This window comes from Scyliorhinus torazame, chromosome 18 (assembly GCF_047496885.1).
Source record: "Scyliorhinus torazame isolate Kashiwa2021f chromosome 18, sScyTor2.1, whole genome shotgun sequence".
NCBI classification, from domain to species: domain Eukaryota; kingdom Metazoa; phylum Chordata; class Chondrichthyes; order Carcharhiniformes; family Scyliorhinidae; genus Scyliorhinus; species Scyliorhinus torazame.
In genome coordinates, this window is record NC_092724.1 from 84568507 (window position 1) to 84589364 (window position 20858).

General features: G+C 48.1%; 1 protein-coding gene across 1 annotated transcript in view; it reads right to left on the bottom strand.

Moving 5' to 3' along the window:
- The window catches only part of cdr2l (cerebellar degeneration-related protein 2-like), an 82252-nt gene extending 63525 nt beyond the window's left edge, over positions 1 to 18727 (bottom strand). Inside the window, exons 1-2 of the mRNA XM_072482978.1 lie at positions 18327 to 18727; positions 4897 to 5009 (exon numbers count right to left, since the gene is read on the bottom strand). Of these exons, the coding sequence (XP_072339079.1) occupies positions 4897 to 5009; positions 18327 to 18408 (195 nt within the window). The 5' untranslated portion in view covers positions 18409 to 18727. The remainder of the gene's footprint in view (positions 1 to 4896; positions 5010 to 18326) is intronic.
- Between the last annotated feature and the right edge of the window lie 2131 nt (positions 18728 to 20858).

The following is a 20858-nucleotide window of genomic DNA, read 5'->3' on the forward strand; positions in this document are numbered from 1 at the left end:
GCTTAGGTGTACATGACACAATTTCAAAATTTGTAGATGATGTAAAATTTGGAAGTATTGTGAACTGCGAGGAGAATAGTGATAGATTTCAAGAGGACAGGGACAGGTTGATAGAATGGGCAGACACATAGCAGATTTAATTCAGAGAATGTGAACTGATATATTTTGGGTGTAAGAACAAGGAGTGAAATTTAAAACAAAAGATACAATTCCACAGGGTGGTTGCAGAGGCCGAGGGACCTGGGGGTATATGTACATAAATCATCAATGACAGGGCAGCTTGAGAAGTGATTAATGAGACATGCAGAATGCTGGACTTTATAAATAACAGCATAGAGTACAAAAGAAAGAAGTTCTTTCGTATGGGCAGGTAAGGTACCCAGAATTCACAGGGCGTACACTCAGAGGGACCAGCAGTCAGGGGGCTTGATGTTACCCATTTTTCTCCTGTATTATTGGGCGGCCAATGTGGAGAAGGTGCTGGGGTGGATGCCATATGGGGAGGATGGAGGTAAGTTTGTGTAAAGGATAGAGCTTATGAGTTTTGATGACAGCATTGCTCCCTTTCTCCGCAACAAATGATACCACGAACCCGGTGGCGATTTCTACTTTGAGGATATGGAGGTAGTTCAGGCAACATTACAAGCTGAGTGCCATGTCATTGCTGGCCCCTATATGAAGTAATCCATTTGTTTGCACTGTTGGGTATGGGTGTGACTTTTAAGGAATAGGAACGGAAGAGGCCAGAGTGCTTTAAGGACCTGTTTATGGAGGGATGGATTGCCAGTTGGGAGGAGTTTTCGGTGAAATTCAATTATCAGAGGCACACCTGTTCTGATACTTTCCGGCGGACAATTTAAATGGAATCTGCATAACTGGATCGGGTGAGGGTGAAATGGGAGGAGGAGTTGGGAACCATTATAGATGAGGATGTGTGGAAAGAGGCACTTTGTAAGGTGAATTCCACCTCCTGCGCACTGCTCAGCCTGATCCAGCTCAAGGTGGTATACAGGGTTCACCTGACTAAAACGAGGTTGAGCAGGTTTTTTGCGGAAGTAGAGGACAGGTGTGAGCAATGCTCTCATGGGCCCACTGATCACAATCACATATTCCGTTCGTACCCAAAGGTGGTGAGCTTTTGGGTCTCCTTCTTTCACCATGTCAGCTGTTCTTAACTTGGGGAGCTTCCACTCCATCTAGAGCCTCGGCCTGGTTGGGTGACCTTATGGAGTTCTTATACATGAAAAAGGTCAAGTACACCATTAGGGGATCAGTGGAGGGGTTCTACCTGAGGTGGCAGCCAATTATCTCATGTCGAGAGGGCTAGACTACAACAGCATGGATGTAGTTCTGAGGCTGTGTACGGTTCTGGTCAGACCCCATTGTGAGCAGTTTTGGGCCCTGTATCTAATGAAGGACGTGCTGGTCTTGGAAAGGGTCCAGAGGAGGTTCACAAGAAAGATCCCTAGACTGAAGGGCTTGTCATATGATGAGCTGATGAGGACTCTGGATCTTACTTGTTGGAGGTTAGAAGAATGGGGAGAATCTTATTGAAACTGACAGGGGAGGCCTAGATAGAGTGGACATGGAGAGGATGTTTCCACTAGTCGGAAAAAACAGAACCCGAGGACGCAGCCTCAGACTGAAGGGTCGATTCTTTAAAACTTAGATCAGGAGGAATTTCTTCAGCCAGAGGGGGGTGAATCTGTGAACTCATTTCCACAGAAGGCAGGTGGCCGAATCACTGAGTGATTTTTCTAAAAAAATTTAGATTACCCAAATCTTTCTTTTTTCCAATTAAGAGGCAATTTAGCATGGCCAATTCACCTACACTGCACATCTTTGGGTTGTGGAGGTGAGACCCACACAGACACAGGGGGAAATGTGCAAACTCCACATCGACAGTGACCCGGGGCCGGGATCGAACCTGGGTCCTTAGCGCCGTGAGGCAGCAGTGCTAACCACTGCGACACCTTGCCACCCCGTCACTGAGTGTCTTTAAGACAGAGATAGATAGGTTCTTGATTAATCAGGGGTTATGGGGAGAAGGCAGGAGAATGGGGATGAGAAACGTATCAGCCATGATTGAATGGCGGAGCAGACTCGATGGGCCAAGTGGCCTAATTCTGCTCCCATGTCTTATGGCCTTTTCATGGCCAATCCACCTAACCTGCACATCTTTGGACTGTGGGAGGAAACTGGAGCACCCGGAGGAAACCTACGCAGATACAGGAAGAACGTGCAAACTCCACAGTCACCCAAGGCTGGACTCGAACCTGGGTCCCTGATGCTGTGAGGCAGCAGTGCTAACCGCTGTGCCACCGTGCCACCCATGCAGCGAGTGCTTATCCAACTGTGGCTTTCAAATGGGTATTGGATAATTACCCAAAGAGAAAACATGTGCAGGGTTACAGGGCAAAGAGCAAGGAACGGGACCAGCTGACAGCTAGCAGGGGCATGCCGGGCTGAATGCCTTCCTTCTGTGCTGTAAACATTCTACGGTCTGGAAGGGAGGTGGAACAGATTTAATTGTAACTTTCAAAAGGAAATTCAATATCGACTTGTGAGAAGAAAATGTGCAGGATTAGGTTGAAAGAGCCGAACCTTTGTTCTGGATTAATCATAGATTATCATAGAATTTACAGTGCAGAAGGAGGCCATTCGGCCCATCGAGTCTGCACCGGCTCTTGGAAAGAGCACCCTACCCAAGGTCCACACCTCCACCCTATCCCCATAACCCAGTAACCCCACCCAACCCTAAGGGCAATTTTGGACACTAAGGGCAATTTATCATAGCCAATCCACCTAACCTGCACATCTTTGGACTGTGGGAGGAAACCAGAGCACCCGGATGAAACCCACGCACACACGGGGAGGATGTGCAGACTCCGCACAGACAGTGACCCAAGCCGGAATCGAACCTGGGACCCTGGAGCTGTGAAGCAATTGTGCTATCCACAATGCTACCGTGCTGCCCCAATCGTATTCCTGCTAGATGGTATAGAGGGATACGGCACAAGGAAGTGCTGAGGGTTTTGGCCAAGGGTGGTATCATGGCCGGTACAGGCTTGGAAGGGCCTGTTCCTGTGCTATATTGTTCTTTGAGTCGATTTTTGAAAAGAGATAGCTGAAACATGAAGGGATGAATGGCCTCCTCCTATGCTGTAAGATTTTGTGACTCTAAGATAATCAAAGTTTAAGTGAGAAATGTAGACACTCAAAATATGAAGCCAACACAATGGTGTTCATGCACACTCGGCTAGGCCACACTCCAACAAAGTGAACACCCTGGGGTACAGAGCCCCCGAAAGCAGCTTTGACCAGTTGAGGGTTATGTGTGCTAAACCATTGCCTGCTTTTTCTTCCTTTTTGAGGAGCCTATTGTGTACTTCCAGTGCTTTCCACTGCTTAAGTCAGAGTGACTATGCAATGGGGAAGGGATTATGGAAGATCAACTCTTCTCCCCTGACCTCCACATCTGCCTCCACCCTGAGCAATGGCAACCGTCCGTGTGTGAGCTGTGTTGTTAGCCTATTTATAACTAGACGACCAATATAGTCTTACATAGAACATAGAACAATACAGCGCAGTACAGGCCCTTCGGCCCACGATGTTGCACCGAAACAAAAGCCATCTAACCTACACTATGCCATTATCATCCATATGTTTATCCAATAAACTTTTAAATGCCCTCAATGTTGGCGAGTTCACTACTGTAGCAGGTAGGGCATTCCACGGCCTCACTACTCTTTGCGTAAAGAACCTACCTCTGACCTCTGTCCTATATCTATTACCCCTCAGTTTAAAGTTATGTCCCCTCGTGCCAGCCATATCCATCCGCGGGAGAAGGCTCTCACTGTCCACCCTATCCAACCCCCTGATCATTTTGTATGCCTCTATTAAGTCTCCTCTTAACCTTCTTCTCTCCAACGAAAACAACCTCAAGTCCATCAGCCTTTCCTCATAAGATTTTCCCTCCATACCAGGCAACATCCTGGTAAATCTCCTCTGCACCCGCTCCAAAGCCTCCACGTCCTTCCTATAATGCGGTGACCAGAACTGTACGCAATACTCCAAATGCGGCCGAACCAGAGTTCTGTACAGCTGCAACATGACCCCCTGACTCCGGAACTCAATCCCTCTACCAATAAAGGCCAACACTCTATAGGCCTTCTTCACAACCCTATCAACCTGGGTGGCAACTTTCAGGGATCTATGTACATGGACACCTAGATCTCTCTGCTCATCCACACTTTCAAGAACTTTACCATTAGCTAAATATTCCGCATTCCTGTTATTCCTTCCAAAGTGAATCACCTCACACTTCTCTACATTAAACTCCATTTGCCACCTCTCAGCCCAGCTCTGCAGCTTATCTATATCCCTCTGTAACCTGCTACATCCTTCCACACTATCGACAACACCACTGACTTTAGTATCGTCTGCAAATTTACTCACCCACCCTTCTGCGCCTTCCTCTAGGTCATTGATAAAAATGACAAACAGCAACGGCCCCAGAACAGATCCTTGTGGTACTCCACTTGTGACTGTACTCCATTCTGAACATTTCCCATCAACCACCACCCTCTGCCTTCTTTCAGCTAGCCAATTTCTGATCCACATCTTGTCCTCATCCCACACCCCACAGGCATTTTCTAGCAGGAATATGATTGGAAGTTGAAAATCCTGAATGGTTGTCTGACCTCTCTCTCTCTCTCTCCCAACCCCACGCCCTACTCCATCATCCCTCGTCCCACCGTCCTGGAACGCTGAAGCTAACTACAGGTCATTTCGGCTGGGATCAGATCAGATCCATTAACTCATCACAGATCTCAGATGAATCACAGCAACTGGTCTCAATGGCCAATGTCTTGCTGCACCGTGAATGGAATTTACCTCAATCTCCTGGACCTGCTCCTGGTTGGTTGCGTACATTTGCTGCAGCGAGTCTTCCAGTTCTTTATTGCGTTCGAGAAGTGTTTTCCCTAACTCTGCTGCTAAGTGCAGATCTACAAGAAACACAATATAGTTACAAGCACAAAGAAAGAAAAACTTGCATTTATATAGTACCTTTCAGAACCGCAAAGTACACTGATACATTCAAGTACGGGATGGCACGGTGGCGCAGTGGTTAGCATTGCTGCCCCACGGCGCCAAGGCCTCGGGTTCGATCCCGGCTCCAGGTCACTGTCCATGTGGAGTTTGCACATTATCCCCGTGTCTACGTGGGTGTCATTCCCACAACCTAAAGGTGTGCAAGGTAGGTGGATTGGCCACGCTAAATTGCCCCTTAATTGGAGAAAAAAAATTGGGCACTTTAAATTATTTTTAAAAGTACATTCAAGAATTTTGATATATGGTCATTGTTCTAATATAGGAAACACAGCAGCCAATTAGCATCACAGATTGCAATATGACCTGATAATCCATTTAATGATGTTGGTTGAGGGATTAATACTGACCAGGACTCCAGGAAGATCTCCCACTCCCCACACTCCTTTAAATAGTGCTATGGGATGTTTACATGCACCTGAGAGGCAGGAGATTTTGCTTCCTTTGAATTTTTTTTACAGGTGGCACCTCCGATGGTGCAGCATTCTCTCCTCTATCATGGGCTCAAGTGATTGGACTGGGGCTTGAACCCACGATCTACTGACCCGGAGGTGAAAGTGTTCGCTTTAAGGAAAGGATTAATTCCTTTTGCCCTGTCACACGAGTTTCAATGTTCAGTGGGAATTAAAAGTGACTGGACAGAGACTTCAAATTGCTAAATATTGTGCGACACAGGCTCCATGTCCTAACCCCGCAGATATTTCAGCTGTTCTCTCCGGGGTTAACTTTTCAAAGGACACACCTACAACAAGGTAAGTGATACTTCACCGAACAGGAACCTTGGGTTCCCCCTATCTCCAGTCGAATAAATTGACAACTCTTGCTAAAACTGAAATTAATTCCTTTGAAAAGGTACAAATTCACACGAGAGAGAGAGAAGTGTATAAAGAGCGGGGTTAGAACAGAATCTGCCAAGGCTTGGTACGTGAGCTTGAGAACTATAGGGTGTGAATTCTCTAGAGTATGTAGAGAATTATTTTTCGTTACAGATATTATTGTTGCCAATTTCCTTTGAGAATCAATAAATACCGTTAAATTCCTTTTGTAGAGGAATTACTTATCAATTTGTAAATACGCACAACCATCCCTCAGATACTCTGAGCGCAAAGACCAGCTCGATGAAGTACTGTTAAAAGAGTACTTACTTAAATTGGGGAATTAGAACCACGTTCATATGCTTTGGTCCTTTCCAAAGCTGGAGGATTACTGGAAGGAGGTTTTTAGGGTAGTCTCGAAGGTGGTGCACGTGAAACTGGACCAGGGGCTTCGGGAGGCCATATTCGGGGTGCCGGACTAGCCGGGGTTGGAAACGGGCACGGAGGCAGATGTTGATCGCCCGTAGGAGAAGGATGGAGGGGTTCGACAATTCATGGGCGTTATTCATTGTGCACTTTCGAGAATTGGATCACATCGTACACTAGGGGGGGGGGGGGGGAAACTATGTGTTAATGGTGACTATGGGTGATTCCTGATTCCTTTTTGTCATTTGTTTATGTGAACATGCGGATGAATGTCTGGGGTTTGGTGGGAGGATGGGATCGTTGTTATTGAGATTGGGATTGACATTACATTCGTTACTGACTATTGTTTATTGTTGGGTGTAAATTTGGGAGAAAATGTGAAAAAGGAGAATAAAAAACATTTTTAAAAATTGGGGAATTTGGTGTTGTGAGGGAAGAGTTGCTGTTCTGGTCTTTTACCGAACAAGGAGCGAACTGAGAAAGGGAGGGAGAGACAGTGAGACCCGAGAGCTGACATCCAGAAGCATTGCTGGGTGACTAGTTTTAAGGTTTTCTTTCTCTAAACCGGGACAGCAATTTAAACTGTACCAGGAGATACAAATGGTTGTGGTGTATTACAGTTCACTCAGGGAGTAAGAGTTGCTGAGGCAAAATCCACTTTTCCACACATGCTGTAGCCTGGAGCTCTGGATAGTAATGGGAGAGGCTCTTACACTCTTTCCATCACGTGACTGTTCAGGAACCTCTCCTACTCCCACTGCCTGCCTTCGGCCTGTTGGAAGGATTTGCAGAATGATGCCCAATATGTTTGGCCGTATTCTTTTGGCACCGCTTCCTTGGCTATCGGGTCCTGGGGTGGGATTCAAACCCAGAGCTTCTGACTGAGAGGTAGGGACACTACTCACTCACCACAAAGCTTCCCCATGGAGATGCAAGTACTGTATTATAGAATCAAAGCATCACTACAGTGCTGGTGGCCATTCGGTCCATCGGGTCTGCACCGACCCTCCGAAAGAGCACCCTACCTAGTCCCACCCCCTCAACCTATGTCCGTAACCTCACCTAACCTACACATCTTTTGACACTAAGGGACAATTTAGCATGGCCAATCCACCTAACCTGCACATCACTGGACTGTGGGAGGAAACCGGAGCACCTGGAGGAAACCCACGCAGACCCTGCAAACTCCACACAGTCACCCAAGACCAGAATCGAACCTGGGTCCCTGATGTTGTGAGGCAGCACAGCTAACCACTGCGCCACCCAGTTATAGCTAAGCTAGTTAAACAACTCGATATAAATACAAATAATCCTAAGAACATAGAACTAGGAGCAGGAGTAGGCCACCAGGCCCCTGGAGCCTGCTCCGCCATTCAATAAAATCATGGCTGATCTTTTTTATGGACTCAGCTCCACTTACCCGCCTGCTCACTGAAACCTTAATTCCTTTACTGATCAAAAATCTATCAAACTCTGCCTTAAAAACATTCACAAAGGAGCAGGGAATTCCACAGATTCACAACCCTTTAGGTGAAGAAGTTCCTCCTCAACTCAGTCCTAAACTGCTCCCCCTTATTTTGAGGCTATGCCTCCTAGTTCTAGTTTCACCCACCAGTGGAAACAACTTCCCTGCTTTGATCTCATCTATTCCCCTCATAATTTTATGTTTCTATAAGATCCCCCCTCACTCTTCTAATCATAGAACAGTACAGCACAGTACAGGCCCTTCAGTCCACGATATTGTGCTGACCACTTATCCTAATTTAAGATCAACCTCACCTACACCCCTTCAATTTACATGTGTCTGTCTAAAAGTCGCTTAAATGTCCCTAATGACTCTGACTCCACCACCTCTGCTGGCAGTGCATTCCACACACCCACCACTCTCTATGTGAAGAAACGACCTCTGACATCTCCCCGAAACCTTCCTCCAATCACCTTAAAATTATGTCCCCTCGTGACAGCCATTTCCACCCTGGAGAAAAGTCTCTGGCTATCCACTCCATCCATGCCTCTCATCACCTTGTACACCTCTATCAAGTCACCTCTCTTCCTTCTTCGCTCCAGTGAGAAAAGCCCGAGCTCCCTCAACCTTTCTTTATAAGTCATGCCCTCCAGTCCAGGCAGCATCCTGGTAAATCTCCTCTGTACCCTCTCCAAAGCATCCACATCCTTCCTATAATGAGGTGACCAGAACTGGACACAATATTCCAAGTGTGGTCTAACCAGGGCTTCATAAATTATCATAGATTATCATCATAGAATTTACAGTGCAGAAGGAGGCCATTCGGCCCATCGAGTCTGCACCGGCTCTTGGAAAGAGCACCCTACCCAAGGTCAACACCTCCACTCTATCCCCATAACCCAGTAACCCCACCCAACACTAAGGGCAATTTATCATGGCCAATCCACCTAACCTGCATATCTTTGGACTGTGGGAGGAAACCGGAGCACCCGGAGGAAACCCACGCACATAAAGCTGCTAATCGATGAGTAATATTTCGAAACTGAAATCCAATTTAGTTAAGTAAAATAAACGGCAGATGATGCGTTGTATCTGTAGCAGTGGGAGGTGATGGACACCAGTGTGATTCACAGCAGCCAAATATACAGCAAATGTCTGCAGCGTGAGGAACTTTGGTTCAGAGCTGGTCCTGACCTTTGGACACTGCGATACAGGAGGGAGGGGGAAAGTTACCTGAACACATTGTTACAGTGGCAGTCACACCCCTTAGCCTCGGCACTTCAGATTTGGTTTACAATCAGTGACAGGAGGATTTGACAACAAGTGAGGCAAGTGGGAATCCAAAAAGTTGCAATAGAGGAGCTACAGTCCTTGCAATCGACCCACTAAGTTTAAGGTTCTTATGTGGACGAGGGCAGGACTACAGGGCGAATGAGCAAACTGACCACAGCACTGTGGTACAGGGAGCCATTCGAGTGGGGAGAGTAAATGGGAGTGTAATAATATGGGACAGTATAGTCAGCGGGATAGACACTGTTGTTTGCAGCTGACAATGGGAGTCCTAAAGGCTATGTTGCCTAACCGGTGCCAAGGTTAAAGACATCGCCTCAGGGCTGGAGAGGAACCTGGAATGGGAGGGGAAGGATCCAGTTGTTGGGGTACCAATGACATACGGAGGACCAGAAAAGAGATTCTGCTGAGGGAATATGAGAAGTTGGAGCTTGCCTCACTATTGCCTCACAGTGCTAGGGACCCAAGGTTCGATTCCAGCCTTGGGTGATTGTCTGTATGGAGTTTGCACATTCTCCCTTTATCTACGTGGATTACCTCCAGGTGCTCCAGTTTCCTCCCATGGTACAAAGATATGCAGGTCATGGGGATAGGGTGGGGGGACTAGGGCAAGGTCGAATGTTCTTTTGGAGGGTCAGTGCAGACTCAATAGGCCAAAAAGTTTCCTCCTGCACTGTAGGGATTCTATGAAACCTACAAAATCTGGATGAGCCCATCTGAATCTTTTTTTAAATAAATTTACAGTACCCAATTATTTTATTTATTTATTTTCCAATTAAGGGGCAATTTAGTGTGGCCAATCCGCCTTGCACATCTTTGGGTTGTGGGGGTGAAACCCACGCAGACATGGGGAGAATGTGCAAACTCCACATGGACAGAGATCCTGGGCCGGGATTCGAACCCAGGTCCTCAGCGCCGCAGTCCTAGTGCTAACCACTGCACCACATGCCGTTCATTGCCCATCTGAATGTTAACCATCCAGAGAGATGCAGCATCTCATCAATGATTCCTAGGCTGCACTGACCCTCCAAAAGAGCATTCTATGTTGCCCTAGAGCTGTGGGAGGAAAGTACAAACTCCACACAGGCACCCAAGACCGGAATCAAACCCATGTCCCTGGCGCTGTGAGGTAGATTGCGAACCACTGTGCCACCCAACACAGTGAAGTCCAACGCAATCTGGGGAACAGCTGTTCATCGTCCAGTCTTACGGACTTAACACGGAGTTCAACAACTTCAGACCATGAACGCCCTCCTCCATTTTGATAATCCTTCACCTCCCCCTCTCTCCCCCCCCACCCCCAGCCCACACTCAGTCTGTATCTTGTTCTTATGTTTTGCTTTCAGGGATTGCTGTCCCATGCACTACTACTAAAACACATTCTGCTATCTGACCTTTATTCCACTATTAGCACCATCTTTAGTCTTCAACACTATCATTAACACTCCATTTGTCTTGTGTCCATGGCATCTTTGTCAAATCTCTCCTGAACACCCACCTGTCCCTCACTGACTTTCTGCTCCAACTGCTCCACCCCCTCTGATACAATAATACCCTTCACATTTCTACCTCACTCCAGCTCTGAAGAAATCATACAGACTCGAAACATTAACTCTGTTTCTCTCTCCATAGATGCTGCCAGACCCTCACGTTTTTCCAGCATTTTTTGTTTTGATTTCAATCTTCCAGCATCGGCAGTATTTTGCCTTCATAATTGTCCCCACTAGTACAATACCCATGCGAAACAATGACAAACCTGTACCCACCAGTACTGTATCCCAGTGTTATACAGTGACAGACCTGTCCCCACCAGTGCTGTACCCGTGAGATAGTAACAGACCTGTACCCACCAGGACCTGTAACCCAGTGTTCTACAGTGACAGACTGGTACCCACCAGTACTGTATCCCAGTGTTAAACAATGACAGAAGTGTCCCCACCAGTACTGTACCCCAGTGTTCTATGGCCAGCATGGTTACACTGTGGGTAGCACTGTTGCTTCACAGCGCCAGGGACCCGGGTTTGTTTCCTGGCTTGGTCACTGTCTGTTGATGCTGCACGTTCTCTCCATGTCTGTGTGGGCTTCCTCTGGGTGCTCCGGTTTCCTCCCACAAGTCCCGAAAGACATGCTGTTAGGTGAATTGGGCATTCTGAATTCTCCCTCTGTGTACCCGAACAGGCACCGTATTGTGGCGACTAGGTGATTTTCACAGTAACTTCATTGCAGTGTTAAAGTAAGCCTACTTGTGACACTGATAAAGATTATAATTATTATTAGTGACAGACCTATACCGACCAGTACTGTACTCCTGTGTTATACAGTGGCAGACCTGTACCCACCTGTACTATACCCCTGGGACAGACGTGTCCCCAACAGTACTGTATCCCAATATAATATTGTGACAGACCAGTCCCCAACAGTATTGTATCCCAGTTTTTTTTCTAAATAGTAAGATCACTATATTCCCAAGTTTGTGGAATGACAAAGTGTTGAATTGTATTGCCGTCTGTGTGTCACAGTTTAAGTGGACACAACATGAATATTTCAGTCACAATCCCCCTTCTCCCCACAGATATGCCATGACTCTTGAAAAAGCTCCTTGTACGTTGAGGAGCTGCTGAATTGTAAATAAAGCTCCTGTGCTCTGTATAAATCTGCCCTGACATGAATAACTAGATTGTGAAGGTGAAGTATGCTTGATGTACTGAAAGAATTTGCTGTGATATGATTGAACCTGGTGCAGGGAGAGTGCTGCAGGCCATTGGCTCATATTTCTTCCATGTCTGAGTATGGACTGTACGAAGTCTTACAACACCAGGTTAAAGTCCAACAGGTTTGTTTCGATGTCACTAGCTTTCGGAGCGCTGCTCCTTCCTCAGGTGAATGAAGAGGTCTGTTCCAGAAATACATAGATAGACAAATTCAAAGATGCCAAACAATGCTAGGAATGCGAGCATTAGCAGGTGATTAAATCTTTACAGATCCAGAGATGGGGTAACCCCAGGTTAAAGAGGTGTGAATTGTCTCAAGCCAGGACAGTTGGTAGGATTTCGCAGGCCAGATGGTGGGGGATGAATGTAATGTGACATGAATCCCAGGTCCCGGTTGAGGCCGCACTCATGTGTGCGGAACTTGGCTATAAGCTTCTGCTCGGCGATTCTGCGTTGTCGCGGGTCCTGAAGGCCGCCTTGGAGAACGCTTACCCGGAGATCAGAGGCTGAATGCCCTTGACTGCTGAAGTGTTCCCCGACTGGAAGGGAACATTCCTGCCTGGTGATTGTTGCGCGATGTCCGTTCATTCGTTGTCGCAGCGTCTGCATGGTCTCGCCAATGTACCATGCTTCGGGACATCCTTTCCTGCAGCGTATGAGGTAGACAACGTTGGCCGAGTCGCACGTGTATGTACCGCGTACCTGGTGGGTGGTGTTCTCACGTGTAATAGTGGTATCCATGTCGATGATCTGGCACGTCTTGCAGAGATTGCCATGACAGGGTTGTGTGGTGTCGTGGTCACTGTTCTGAAGACTGGGTAGTTTGCTGCACACAATGGTTCGTTTGAGGTTGCGCGATTGTTTGAAGGCAAGTAGTGGGGGTGTGGGGATGACCTTGGCAAGATGTTCATCGTCATCAATGACGTGTTGAAGGCTGTGAAGAAGATGGCGTCGTTTCTCCGCTCCGGGGAAGTACTGGACGACGAAGGGTATTCTGTCGGTTGTGTCCCATGTTTGTCTTCTGAAGAGGTTGTTCCGGTTTTTCGCTGTGGCGCGTTGGAACTGTCGAATCGATGAGTCGAGTGCCATATCCCGTTCGTACGAGGGCATCTTTCAACGTCTGTAGATGTCTGTTACGCTCCTCCTCGTCTGAGCAGATCCTGTGTATACGGAGCGCTTGTCCATAGGGGATGGCTTCTTTAATGTGTTTAGGGTGGAAGCTGGAGAAGTGGAGCATCATGAGGTTATCCGTGGGTTTGCGGTAAAGCGAAGTGCTGAGGTGACCGTCCTTGATGGAGACGAGTGTGTCCAAGAATGCAACTGATTTTGGAGAGTAGTCCATGGTGAGTCTGATGGTTGGATGGAACTTATTAATGTCATTGTGTAGTCGTTTCAGTGATTCTTCGCCGTGGGTCCAAAGGAAAAAAATGTCATCGATGTATCTGGTGTATAACATCGGTTGAAGGTCCTGTGCGGTGAGTAGGTCCTGTTCAAACTTGTGCATGAAGATGTTGGCGTATTGGGGTGCGAATTTGGTCCCCATGGCTGTTCCGTGCGTCTGGATGAAGAACTTGTTGTCGAAGGTGAAGACGTTGTGATCCAGAATGAAGCGGATGAGTTGCAGAATTGCGTCTGGAGATTGGCAGTTGTCGGTGTTGAGTACGGAGGCTGTTGCAGCAATGCCGTCGTCATGGGGGATGCTGGTGTAGAGTGCCGAGACGTCCATTGTGACGAGGAATGTTCCTGGTTCAACTGGTCCATGGGTGCTGAGTTTCTGTAGGAAGTCCGTCGTGTCGCGACAGAAGCTGGGTGTACCTTGTACGATGGGTTTCAAGATGCCCTCGATGTAGCCAGAGAGGTTCTCACACAGGGTCCCATTGCCTGAAACGATAGGGCGGCCTGGTGTGTTGGCCTTATGTATTTTTGGGAGGCAGTAGAGATCTCCAATGCGGGGAGTACGTGGGATGAGAGCACGTAGGGTGCTCTGAAGATCTGGATCCAAGGTCTTGATCAGTCTGTTAAGGTGGCGGATGTGTTCCTTGGTCGGATCTGCGGGTAACTGTCTGTAGTGTTCTTGGTTGTTCAGTTGTCGGTATACTTCTTTGCAGTAGTCCGTTCTGTTCAGTACGACAGTGGCCCCCCCCTTTGTCTGCTGGTTTGATGACAATGCTGTGGTTGGTCTTGAGAGCGCGGATGGCATTGCGTTGTGCTTGGGTGACGTTCGGGGTTGTCTTGTGAATGTGACTGATGAATCTGGCATTGACGCGACTCCTGACGGCTTGAGCATACATGTCGAGTCTAAGGCAGCGGCCTTCCGGAGGGGTCCAATTCGACTCTTTCCTCTTCGGTTGCCGCACCGCAGATCTCTCGGTCTGCTGTTCCGGTTCATTGGTAGTCTGCTTGGGTTCGCTATTGGCTGTCTGGCTACATCGAGGGCATCTTGAAACCCATCGTACAAGGTACACCCAGCTTCTGTCGCGACACGACGGACTTCCTACAGAAACTCAGCACCCATGGACCAGTTGAACCAGGAACATTCCTCGTCACAATGGACGTCTCGGCACTCTACACCAGCATCCCCCATGACGACGCCATTGCTGCAACAGCCTCCGTACTCAACACCGACAACTGCCAATCTCCAGACGCAATTCTGCAACTCATCCGCTTCATTCTGGATCACAACGTCTTCACCTTCGACAACAAGTTCTTCATCCAGACGCACGGAACAGCCATGGGGACCAAATTCGCACCCCAATACGCCAACATCTTCATGCACAAGTTTGAACAGGACCTACTCACCGCACAGGACCTTCAACCGATGTTATACACCAGATACATCGATGACATTTTTTTCCTTTGGACCCACGGCGAAGAATCACTGAAACGACTACACAATGACATTAATAAGTTCCATCCAACCATCAGACTCACCATGGACTACTCTCCAAAATCAGTTGCATTCTTGGACACACTCGTCTCCATCAAGGACGGTCACCTCAGCACTTCGCTTTACCGCAAACCCACGGATAACCTCATGATGCTCCACTTCTCCAGCTTCCACCCTAAACACATTAAAGAAGCCATCCCCTATGGACAAGCGCTCCGTATACACAGGATCTGCTCAGACGAGGAGGAGCGTAACAGACATCTACAGACGTTGAAAGATGCCCTCGTACGAACGGGATATGGCACTCGACTCATCGATCGACAGTTCCAACGCGCCACAGCGAAAAACCGGACCGACCTCTTCAGAAGACAAACATGGGACACAACCGACAGAATACCCTTCGTCGTCCAGTACTTCCCCCGAGCGGAGAAACAACGCCATCTTCTTCACAGCCTTCAACACGTCATTGATGACGATGAACATCTTGCCAAGGTCATCCCCACACCCCCACTACTTGCCTTCAAACAACCGCGCAACCTCAAACGAACCATTGTGTGCAGCAAACTACCCAGTCTTCAGAACAGTGACCACGACACCACACAACCCTGTCATGGCAATCTCTGCAAGACGTGCCAGATCATCGACATGGATACCACTATTACACGTGAGAACACCACCCACCAGGTACGCGGTACATACTCGTGCGACTCGGCCAACGTTGTCTACCTCATACGCTGCAGGAAAGGATGTCCCGAAGCGTGGTACATTGGCGAGACCATGCAGACGCTGCGACAACGAATGAACGGACATCGCGCAACAATCACCAGGCAGGAATGTTCCCTTCCAGTCGGGGAACACTTCAGCAGTCAAGGGCATTCAGCCTCTGATCTCCGGGTAAGCGTTCTGCAAGGCGGCCTTCAGGACCCGCGACAACGCAGAATCGCCGAGCAGAAACTTATAGCCAAGTTCCGCACACATGAGTGCGGCCTCAACCGGGACCTGGGATTCATGTCACATTACATTCATCCCCCACCATCTGGCCTGCGAAATCCTGCCAACTGTCCTGGCTTGAGACAATTCACACCTCTTTAACCTGGGGTTACCCCATCTCTGGATCTGTAAAGATTTAATCACCTGCTCATGCTCGCATTCCTAGCATTGTTTGGCATCTTTGAATTTGTCTATCTATGTGTTTCTGGAACAGACCTCTTCATTCACCTGAGGAAGGAGCAGCGCTCCGAAAGCTAGTGACATCGAAACAAACCTGTTGGACTTTAACCTGGTGTTGTAAGACTTCGTACTGTGCTCACCCCAGTCCAACGCCGGCATCTCCACATCATGAATATGGACTGTCCTGAAAACATGAGAATTTTTTAAAAAACAGCCAAGCTGTGCGATTTCCAACACGCAGCAATTTCCACCATACAAGAGTATAGATAGGAATTGCACAGGAAGTTGCCAGACACAACATAGTAACTAAATGACAGAACACTCACCGATTGAATTAGAATATTCATGTCCTAACACTAGCTGCAAACATTACCATTCCAGGCTTGCAATTTATAATAATATAATAATCATTATTAATGTCACAATGAGGTTACTGCGAAAATCTCTAGTCGCCAGACTCCGGCGCCTGTTCGGGTACACTGAGGGAGAATTCAGAATGTCCAATTCACCTAACAAGCACGTCTTTCGGGATTTGTGGGAGGAAACCGGAGCCCCCCCCGGAGGAAACCCACGCAGACACAGGGAGAACATGCCGACTCCACACAGACAGCGACCCAAGCCGGGAATTGAACCTGGGATCCTGGTGCTGTGAAGCAACAGTGCTGCCCACTGTGCTACCGTGCCGCCCATATAGTAGTGAGAAATTGGGTTTCAGTTTGTGGTGGGCAGATGGGACAGACTACAAGGGGGAGTTGCCTACTTCTGTTCCTATCATCACAGCTTTACCGTGATACATGCTTTTGTCCTAAAGGGACAACTCTGCATGTTTCATTAACAGGTGTAGAGATGGGCTCACTGACAGGAATTGTTCAACCAAGGTATCAAAGATGGCAGAATCATAGAATCCCGACAGTACGGAAGGAGGTTATTCGGCCCATCGAGTCTGCACAGCCCTATTTCCATAACCCCACCTAACCTGGGCAAATTAGCGTGGCCAATCCACCTAACCTGCACATCTTTGGTCTGTGGGAGGAAACAGGTGCACCTGGAGGAAACCCACGCACACACGAGGAGAAGGTGCACACTCCACAGTCACCCGAGAATAGAACCTGGGTCCCTGGTGCTGTGAGGCAACTTTGCTAACCACTGTGCCACCATGCCACCCCCACTCTCTTCCCTCTGACCGAATCATAGAATCATGCAGTACAGAAGAAGTCCTTTGGCCCACCGAACCTGCACCAACAAAAAAAACACTAAATCTACAATAATTCCACTTCCCAGCAGTTGACCTATAGCCTTGAATGTGATGACGTTTCAAATACTCATCCAAGTACTGTTTAAAGATTGTGAGCATTCCTGCCTCGACTGCCCTCCTAGGCAGTCCATTCCAGATTCTTCCTCTGGGTGAAATTTTATATTCCTCACATCCCCTCTAAATCTCCAGCTTTTCACCTTAAAATGATGTCCCCTCGTTATTGACCGTTCAACTAAGGGGAACAACTACTTTATATCCACCCTGTCCATGCCACTCATAATCTTATATGCCTCAATCAAGTCCCCCCCTCAACCTTCTCTGCTCCAAAGAAAACAACCCGAGCTTATTTAGCATCTCTTCATAGCTAAAATGTTCCATCCCAAGCAACATCATGGTGAATCTCCTCTCTAGTGCAATCACATCCTTCCTATAGTGCGGCGACCAGAACTGCACGCAGTTCTCCAGCTAAGGCCTAACCAAAGTCCCGTACAGCTCCAACATAACTTGCCTGCTCTTATACTCTATGCCACGACTACTTAATATTTAATTTTTTTTGTCGGTCCTCGACACCACCCCCCTTGAATATTTACAATCAATCTTCTCCCCTGGCATGAGTGCATTTTGTGAAGTCACTTCCATCTCCTGTTAACACATCTTGCCAGTTTTCTCTTCTTCACTTGCTCTCTCCGTATATTCAAGTCCCTCCCTCCCTCCACAGTGTCTCTCTCTCACACACACACATTTCTCCTTTCCCCTCTCCCCTTTTCTCTCCCGCAGTCCTCCATCTTACACTTACTGTCTGGACGTGTATTCCTTTATTTCACACCACATTCACAATGTGCAGTTCCAGAAACAAACACCTCAATATGCAGGGCAGCTTCAGACACTTTTGTTTAAGAAGCTGAAAATCAATTTGCAAAAGCATAAAGGTGAAGCTGATGACAGTTTGAAATTCTCTCTCTCTATTCCTCTCTTTGTCCCTTCTCTCATTCCCCTTTCATCCATCTTTAGTTTTACCTCACCCTTATATCTCACACTCTATCTTCCTACTTATGTTCTGATGCCCTGCCCTTTAATAATTCCCCCCCCCCCCCCCCCCAATCATCTTATTCTTTCCTTCACCCTTCCTAATCCTCCTCTCTATCTTTCTGTCATTCCTCCTCCATCTCTCCTTCCCCTCCCCTGGCTCACTCACCTTGTTCCAAGTCTTGCTGATCATACCAGGGTTTATCCTCCTCACTCTCGAAGTCGTCCATACTGTGGTTGTTGCTGATCATTGGGAGGCGGCTGCAGTAGTCACTGGGTGTTGCGTCTTGCTGTGGTCCTGCTCGGGGATGTTGCGGGAGGGGACACAGCTCCCGCTGTCTCTGTCGGAGGGGATGTTCTGCTCCTGGACCAGTCTTGTTCCTGACCTTGCTGGATGTACCTGGATGCAGGCGTTGCTGCGCTAACTGCTCCCGCCCAGCCTCCGACGTGGCAGCTCTCAGCCCAAGGACTGCATCTCTCAGTGACTCATTTCCATCCTCCACAGTCAGTCCCGTGGGTGGGGGGAATCTTTCCAACTCGGAAACAAGAACGCACCAGAACCTCCACTCCTGGCCTCCCAGCTCCTCACTGCCACCTAGCAAAGTCAGCAGCAACTTGCAACTCCCGCAATGATTATTAACCCTTCCATCAACACTTACCCTGAAACAGCAGAACATCGCCTATTGCCTAACTCCCGTCCAGAGAGAGCAAAACAACGCTGTCACCTTTTAATTCAGTCCTCACTTTATACAACGACCACAACTTATATTTATATGGCGACTTTAAGGCGACACAATGCCCTCAAGTGCTTTACCGCTCATTATATAACAAAATATGACCCTGAGTCACAAAAGGAGGTGTTAGGTCAGGGGACCAAAAGCTTTGTCAAAGAGGGTAGGTTTTAAGGAGGTATCAGAAATGAAGAAAGTGAGGCAGAGAGAGGTTTTACCGACAGTATCTTAGAGCTTCAGCCATGGCAACCACTGGTTGAGCAACTGTGTGCGGAGTCTGCACTTTTCCCCCGTGTCTGCGATGGCTTTCTCCGGGTGCTCCGGTAGCCACCCTCAGCCCAAAGATGTGCAGGTTAGGTGGATTGGCCATGCTAAAATTGCTCCAAAGATTAGGTGGGGTTATGGAAATAGGGCTGGGCCGAGGTAGGGTGCTCTTTCAGAGGGTCAGTGCAGACTCAATGGTCTCCTGCACTGTGGGGATTCTATGATCCCAAGATCACAGTGGCACAGTAGCAAGGATGACATGGTAGCATGGTGGTTAGCACTGTTGCTTCACAGCACAAGGGTCCCCAGTTCGATTCCCGGCTTGGGTCACTGTCTGTGCGGAGTCTGCACGTTCTCCCCATGTCTGTGTGGGTTTCCTCCGGGTGCTCCGGTTTCCTTCCACAAGTCCCGAAAAGATGTGCTTGTTAGGTGAATTGGACATTCTGAATTCTCCCTCCGTGAACCCAAACAGGCGCCGGAGTGTGGCGACTAGGGAATTTTCACAGTAACTTCATTGCAGTGTTAATGTAAGCCTATTTGTGGCATTAAATATTTTTAAAATTAGAGGAGCACAGACATCTTGGAGGGTTGAAGGAGTGGAGGAAATTAGAGAGGTAGGGAGGGGTGAAGCCATGGAGGATATTTGAAAAACAATGATGAGAATTTTAAAATGAAGACGTTGGTTGACCAACATCTTCAATGTAGGTCAGTGAGCATTGGGTGGGTGCGCGGGGGATGGGGCGGAGATGATAGGTGAACAGGACTTGGTGCAAGTTAAAGGCACAGCCTGCAGCGTTTTAGATGACCTCAAGTTTACAGAGGGTAGGTCTGGGAGACCAGCCAATGTTCTGTCCCAAAATGCCAGCTGGTGCTGATCATATTGGATGCAAACTTCACAATGACAGAATTACACATTACAAGCAGTCACCTTCTGACCCAAGACTCATCATTTTAAACTGTGTCGATAGGACTTCAGTAAGCCCTGATACATTTAAAGAATTCTTATACAATTAACAGCCAGGAAAGTATTGGAATAGTCAAGTCTCATAGGTAACAAAGGCTTGGAAGAAATTTTTAGCAGCAGATGAGCTGAGATGGGGCTGAGTTGGGGGATGTTCGGGAGGTGGAGATTGGCAGTCTTAGTGATGGAATGGATGGTGAGAGCTCATCGGGACCTCACCTTGCAATTAAACATGACACCAAGGTTGTCTATGTGATGCTTAGACAGATTCGATGGAGACGAATGCAGTTGATAGTATCGAGCCGCGTTTCCAAGACGATGGTGTCAGTATTCTCAATATTTGATTGGAGGAAACCTCTCCTCATTCACTCTTGATGCCAAGAAGCTGTCTGATAATTTAGACACTGGGGAGGAGCTGGGAGATATATGGCGGGATTTTCCGGTCGCCGATGCCGGAATCGCGTTCGGCGATCGTCTGGAGAATCAATGTTTCTGACGAAATCGGGGCGGCGGCGCTTTCGCGAAGATCCGCCCCCTCTAAAGCCGCATACTCTAGGAGTACACCGCGCGCTGTATTGATGGCCTCAGGACGTTGCCTGAGGCCCTTCCCGTGATGCTCCGCCCCTGACCGGTTGAGTTCCCCATGGCGTTGGTTGCATGTGCTATCATTTTTCGGGAACTCAGCGTGGCGGCTGCGGACTCAGTCCAGCGCCGCTACAGTTGGGGGAGGGCCAATCTGTGGGCA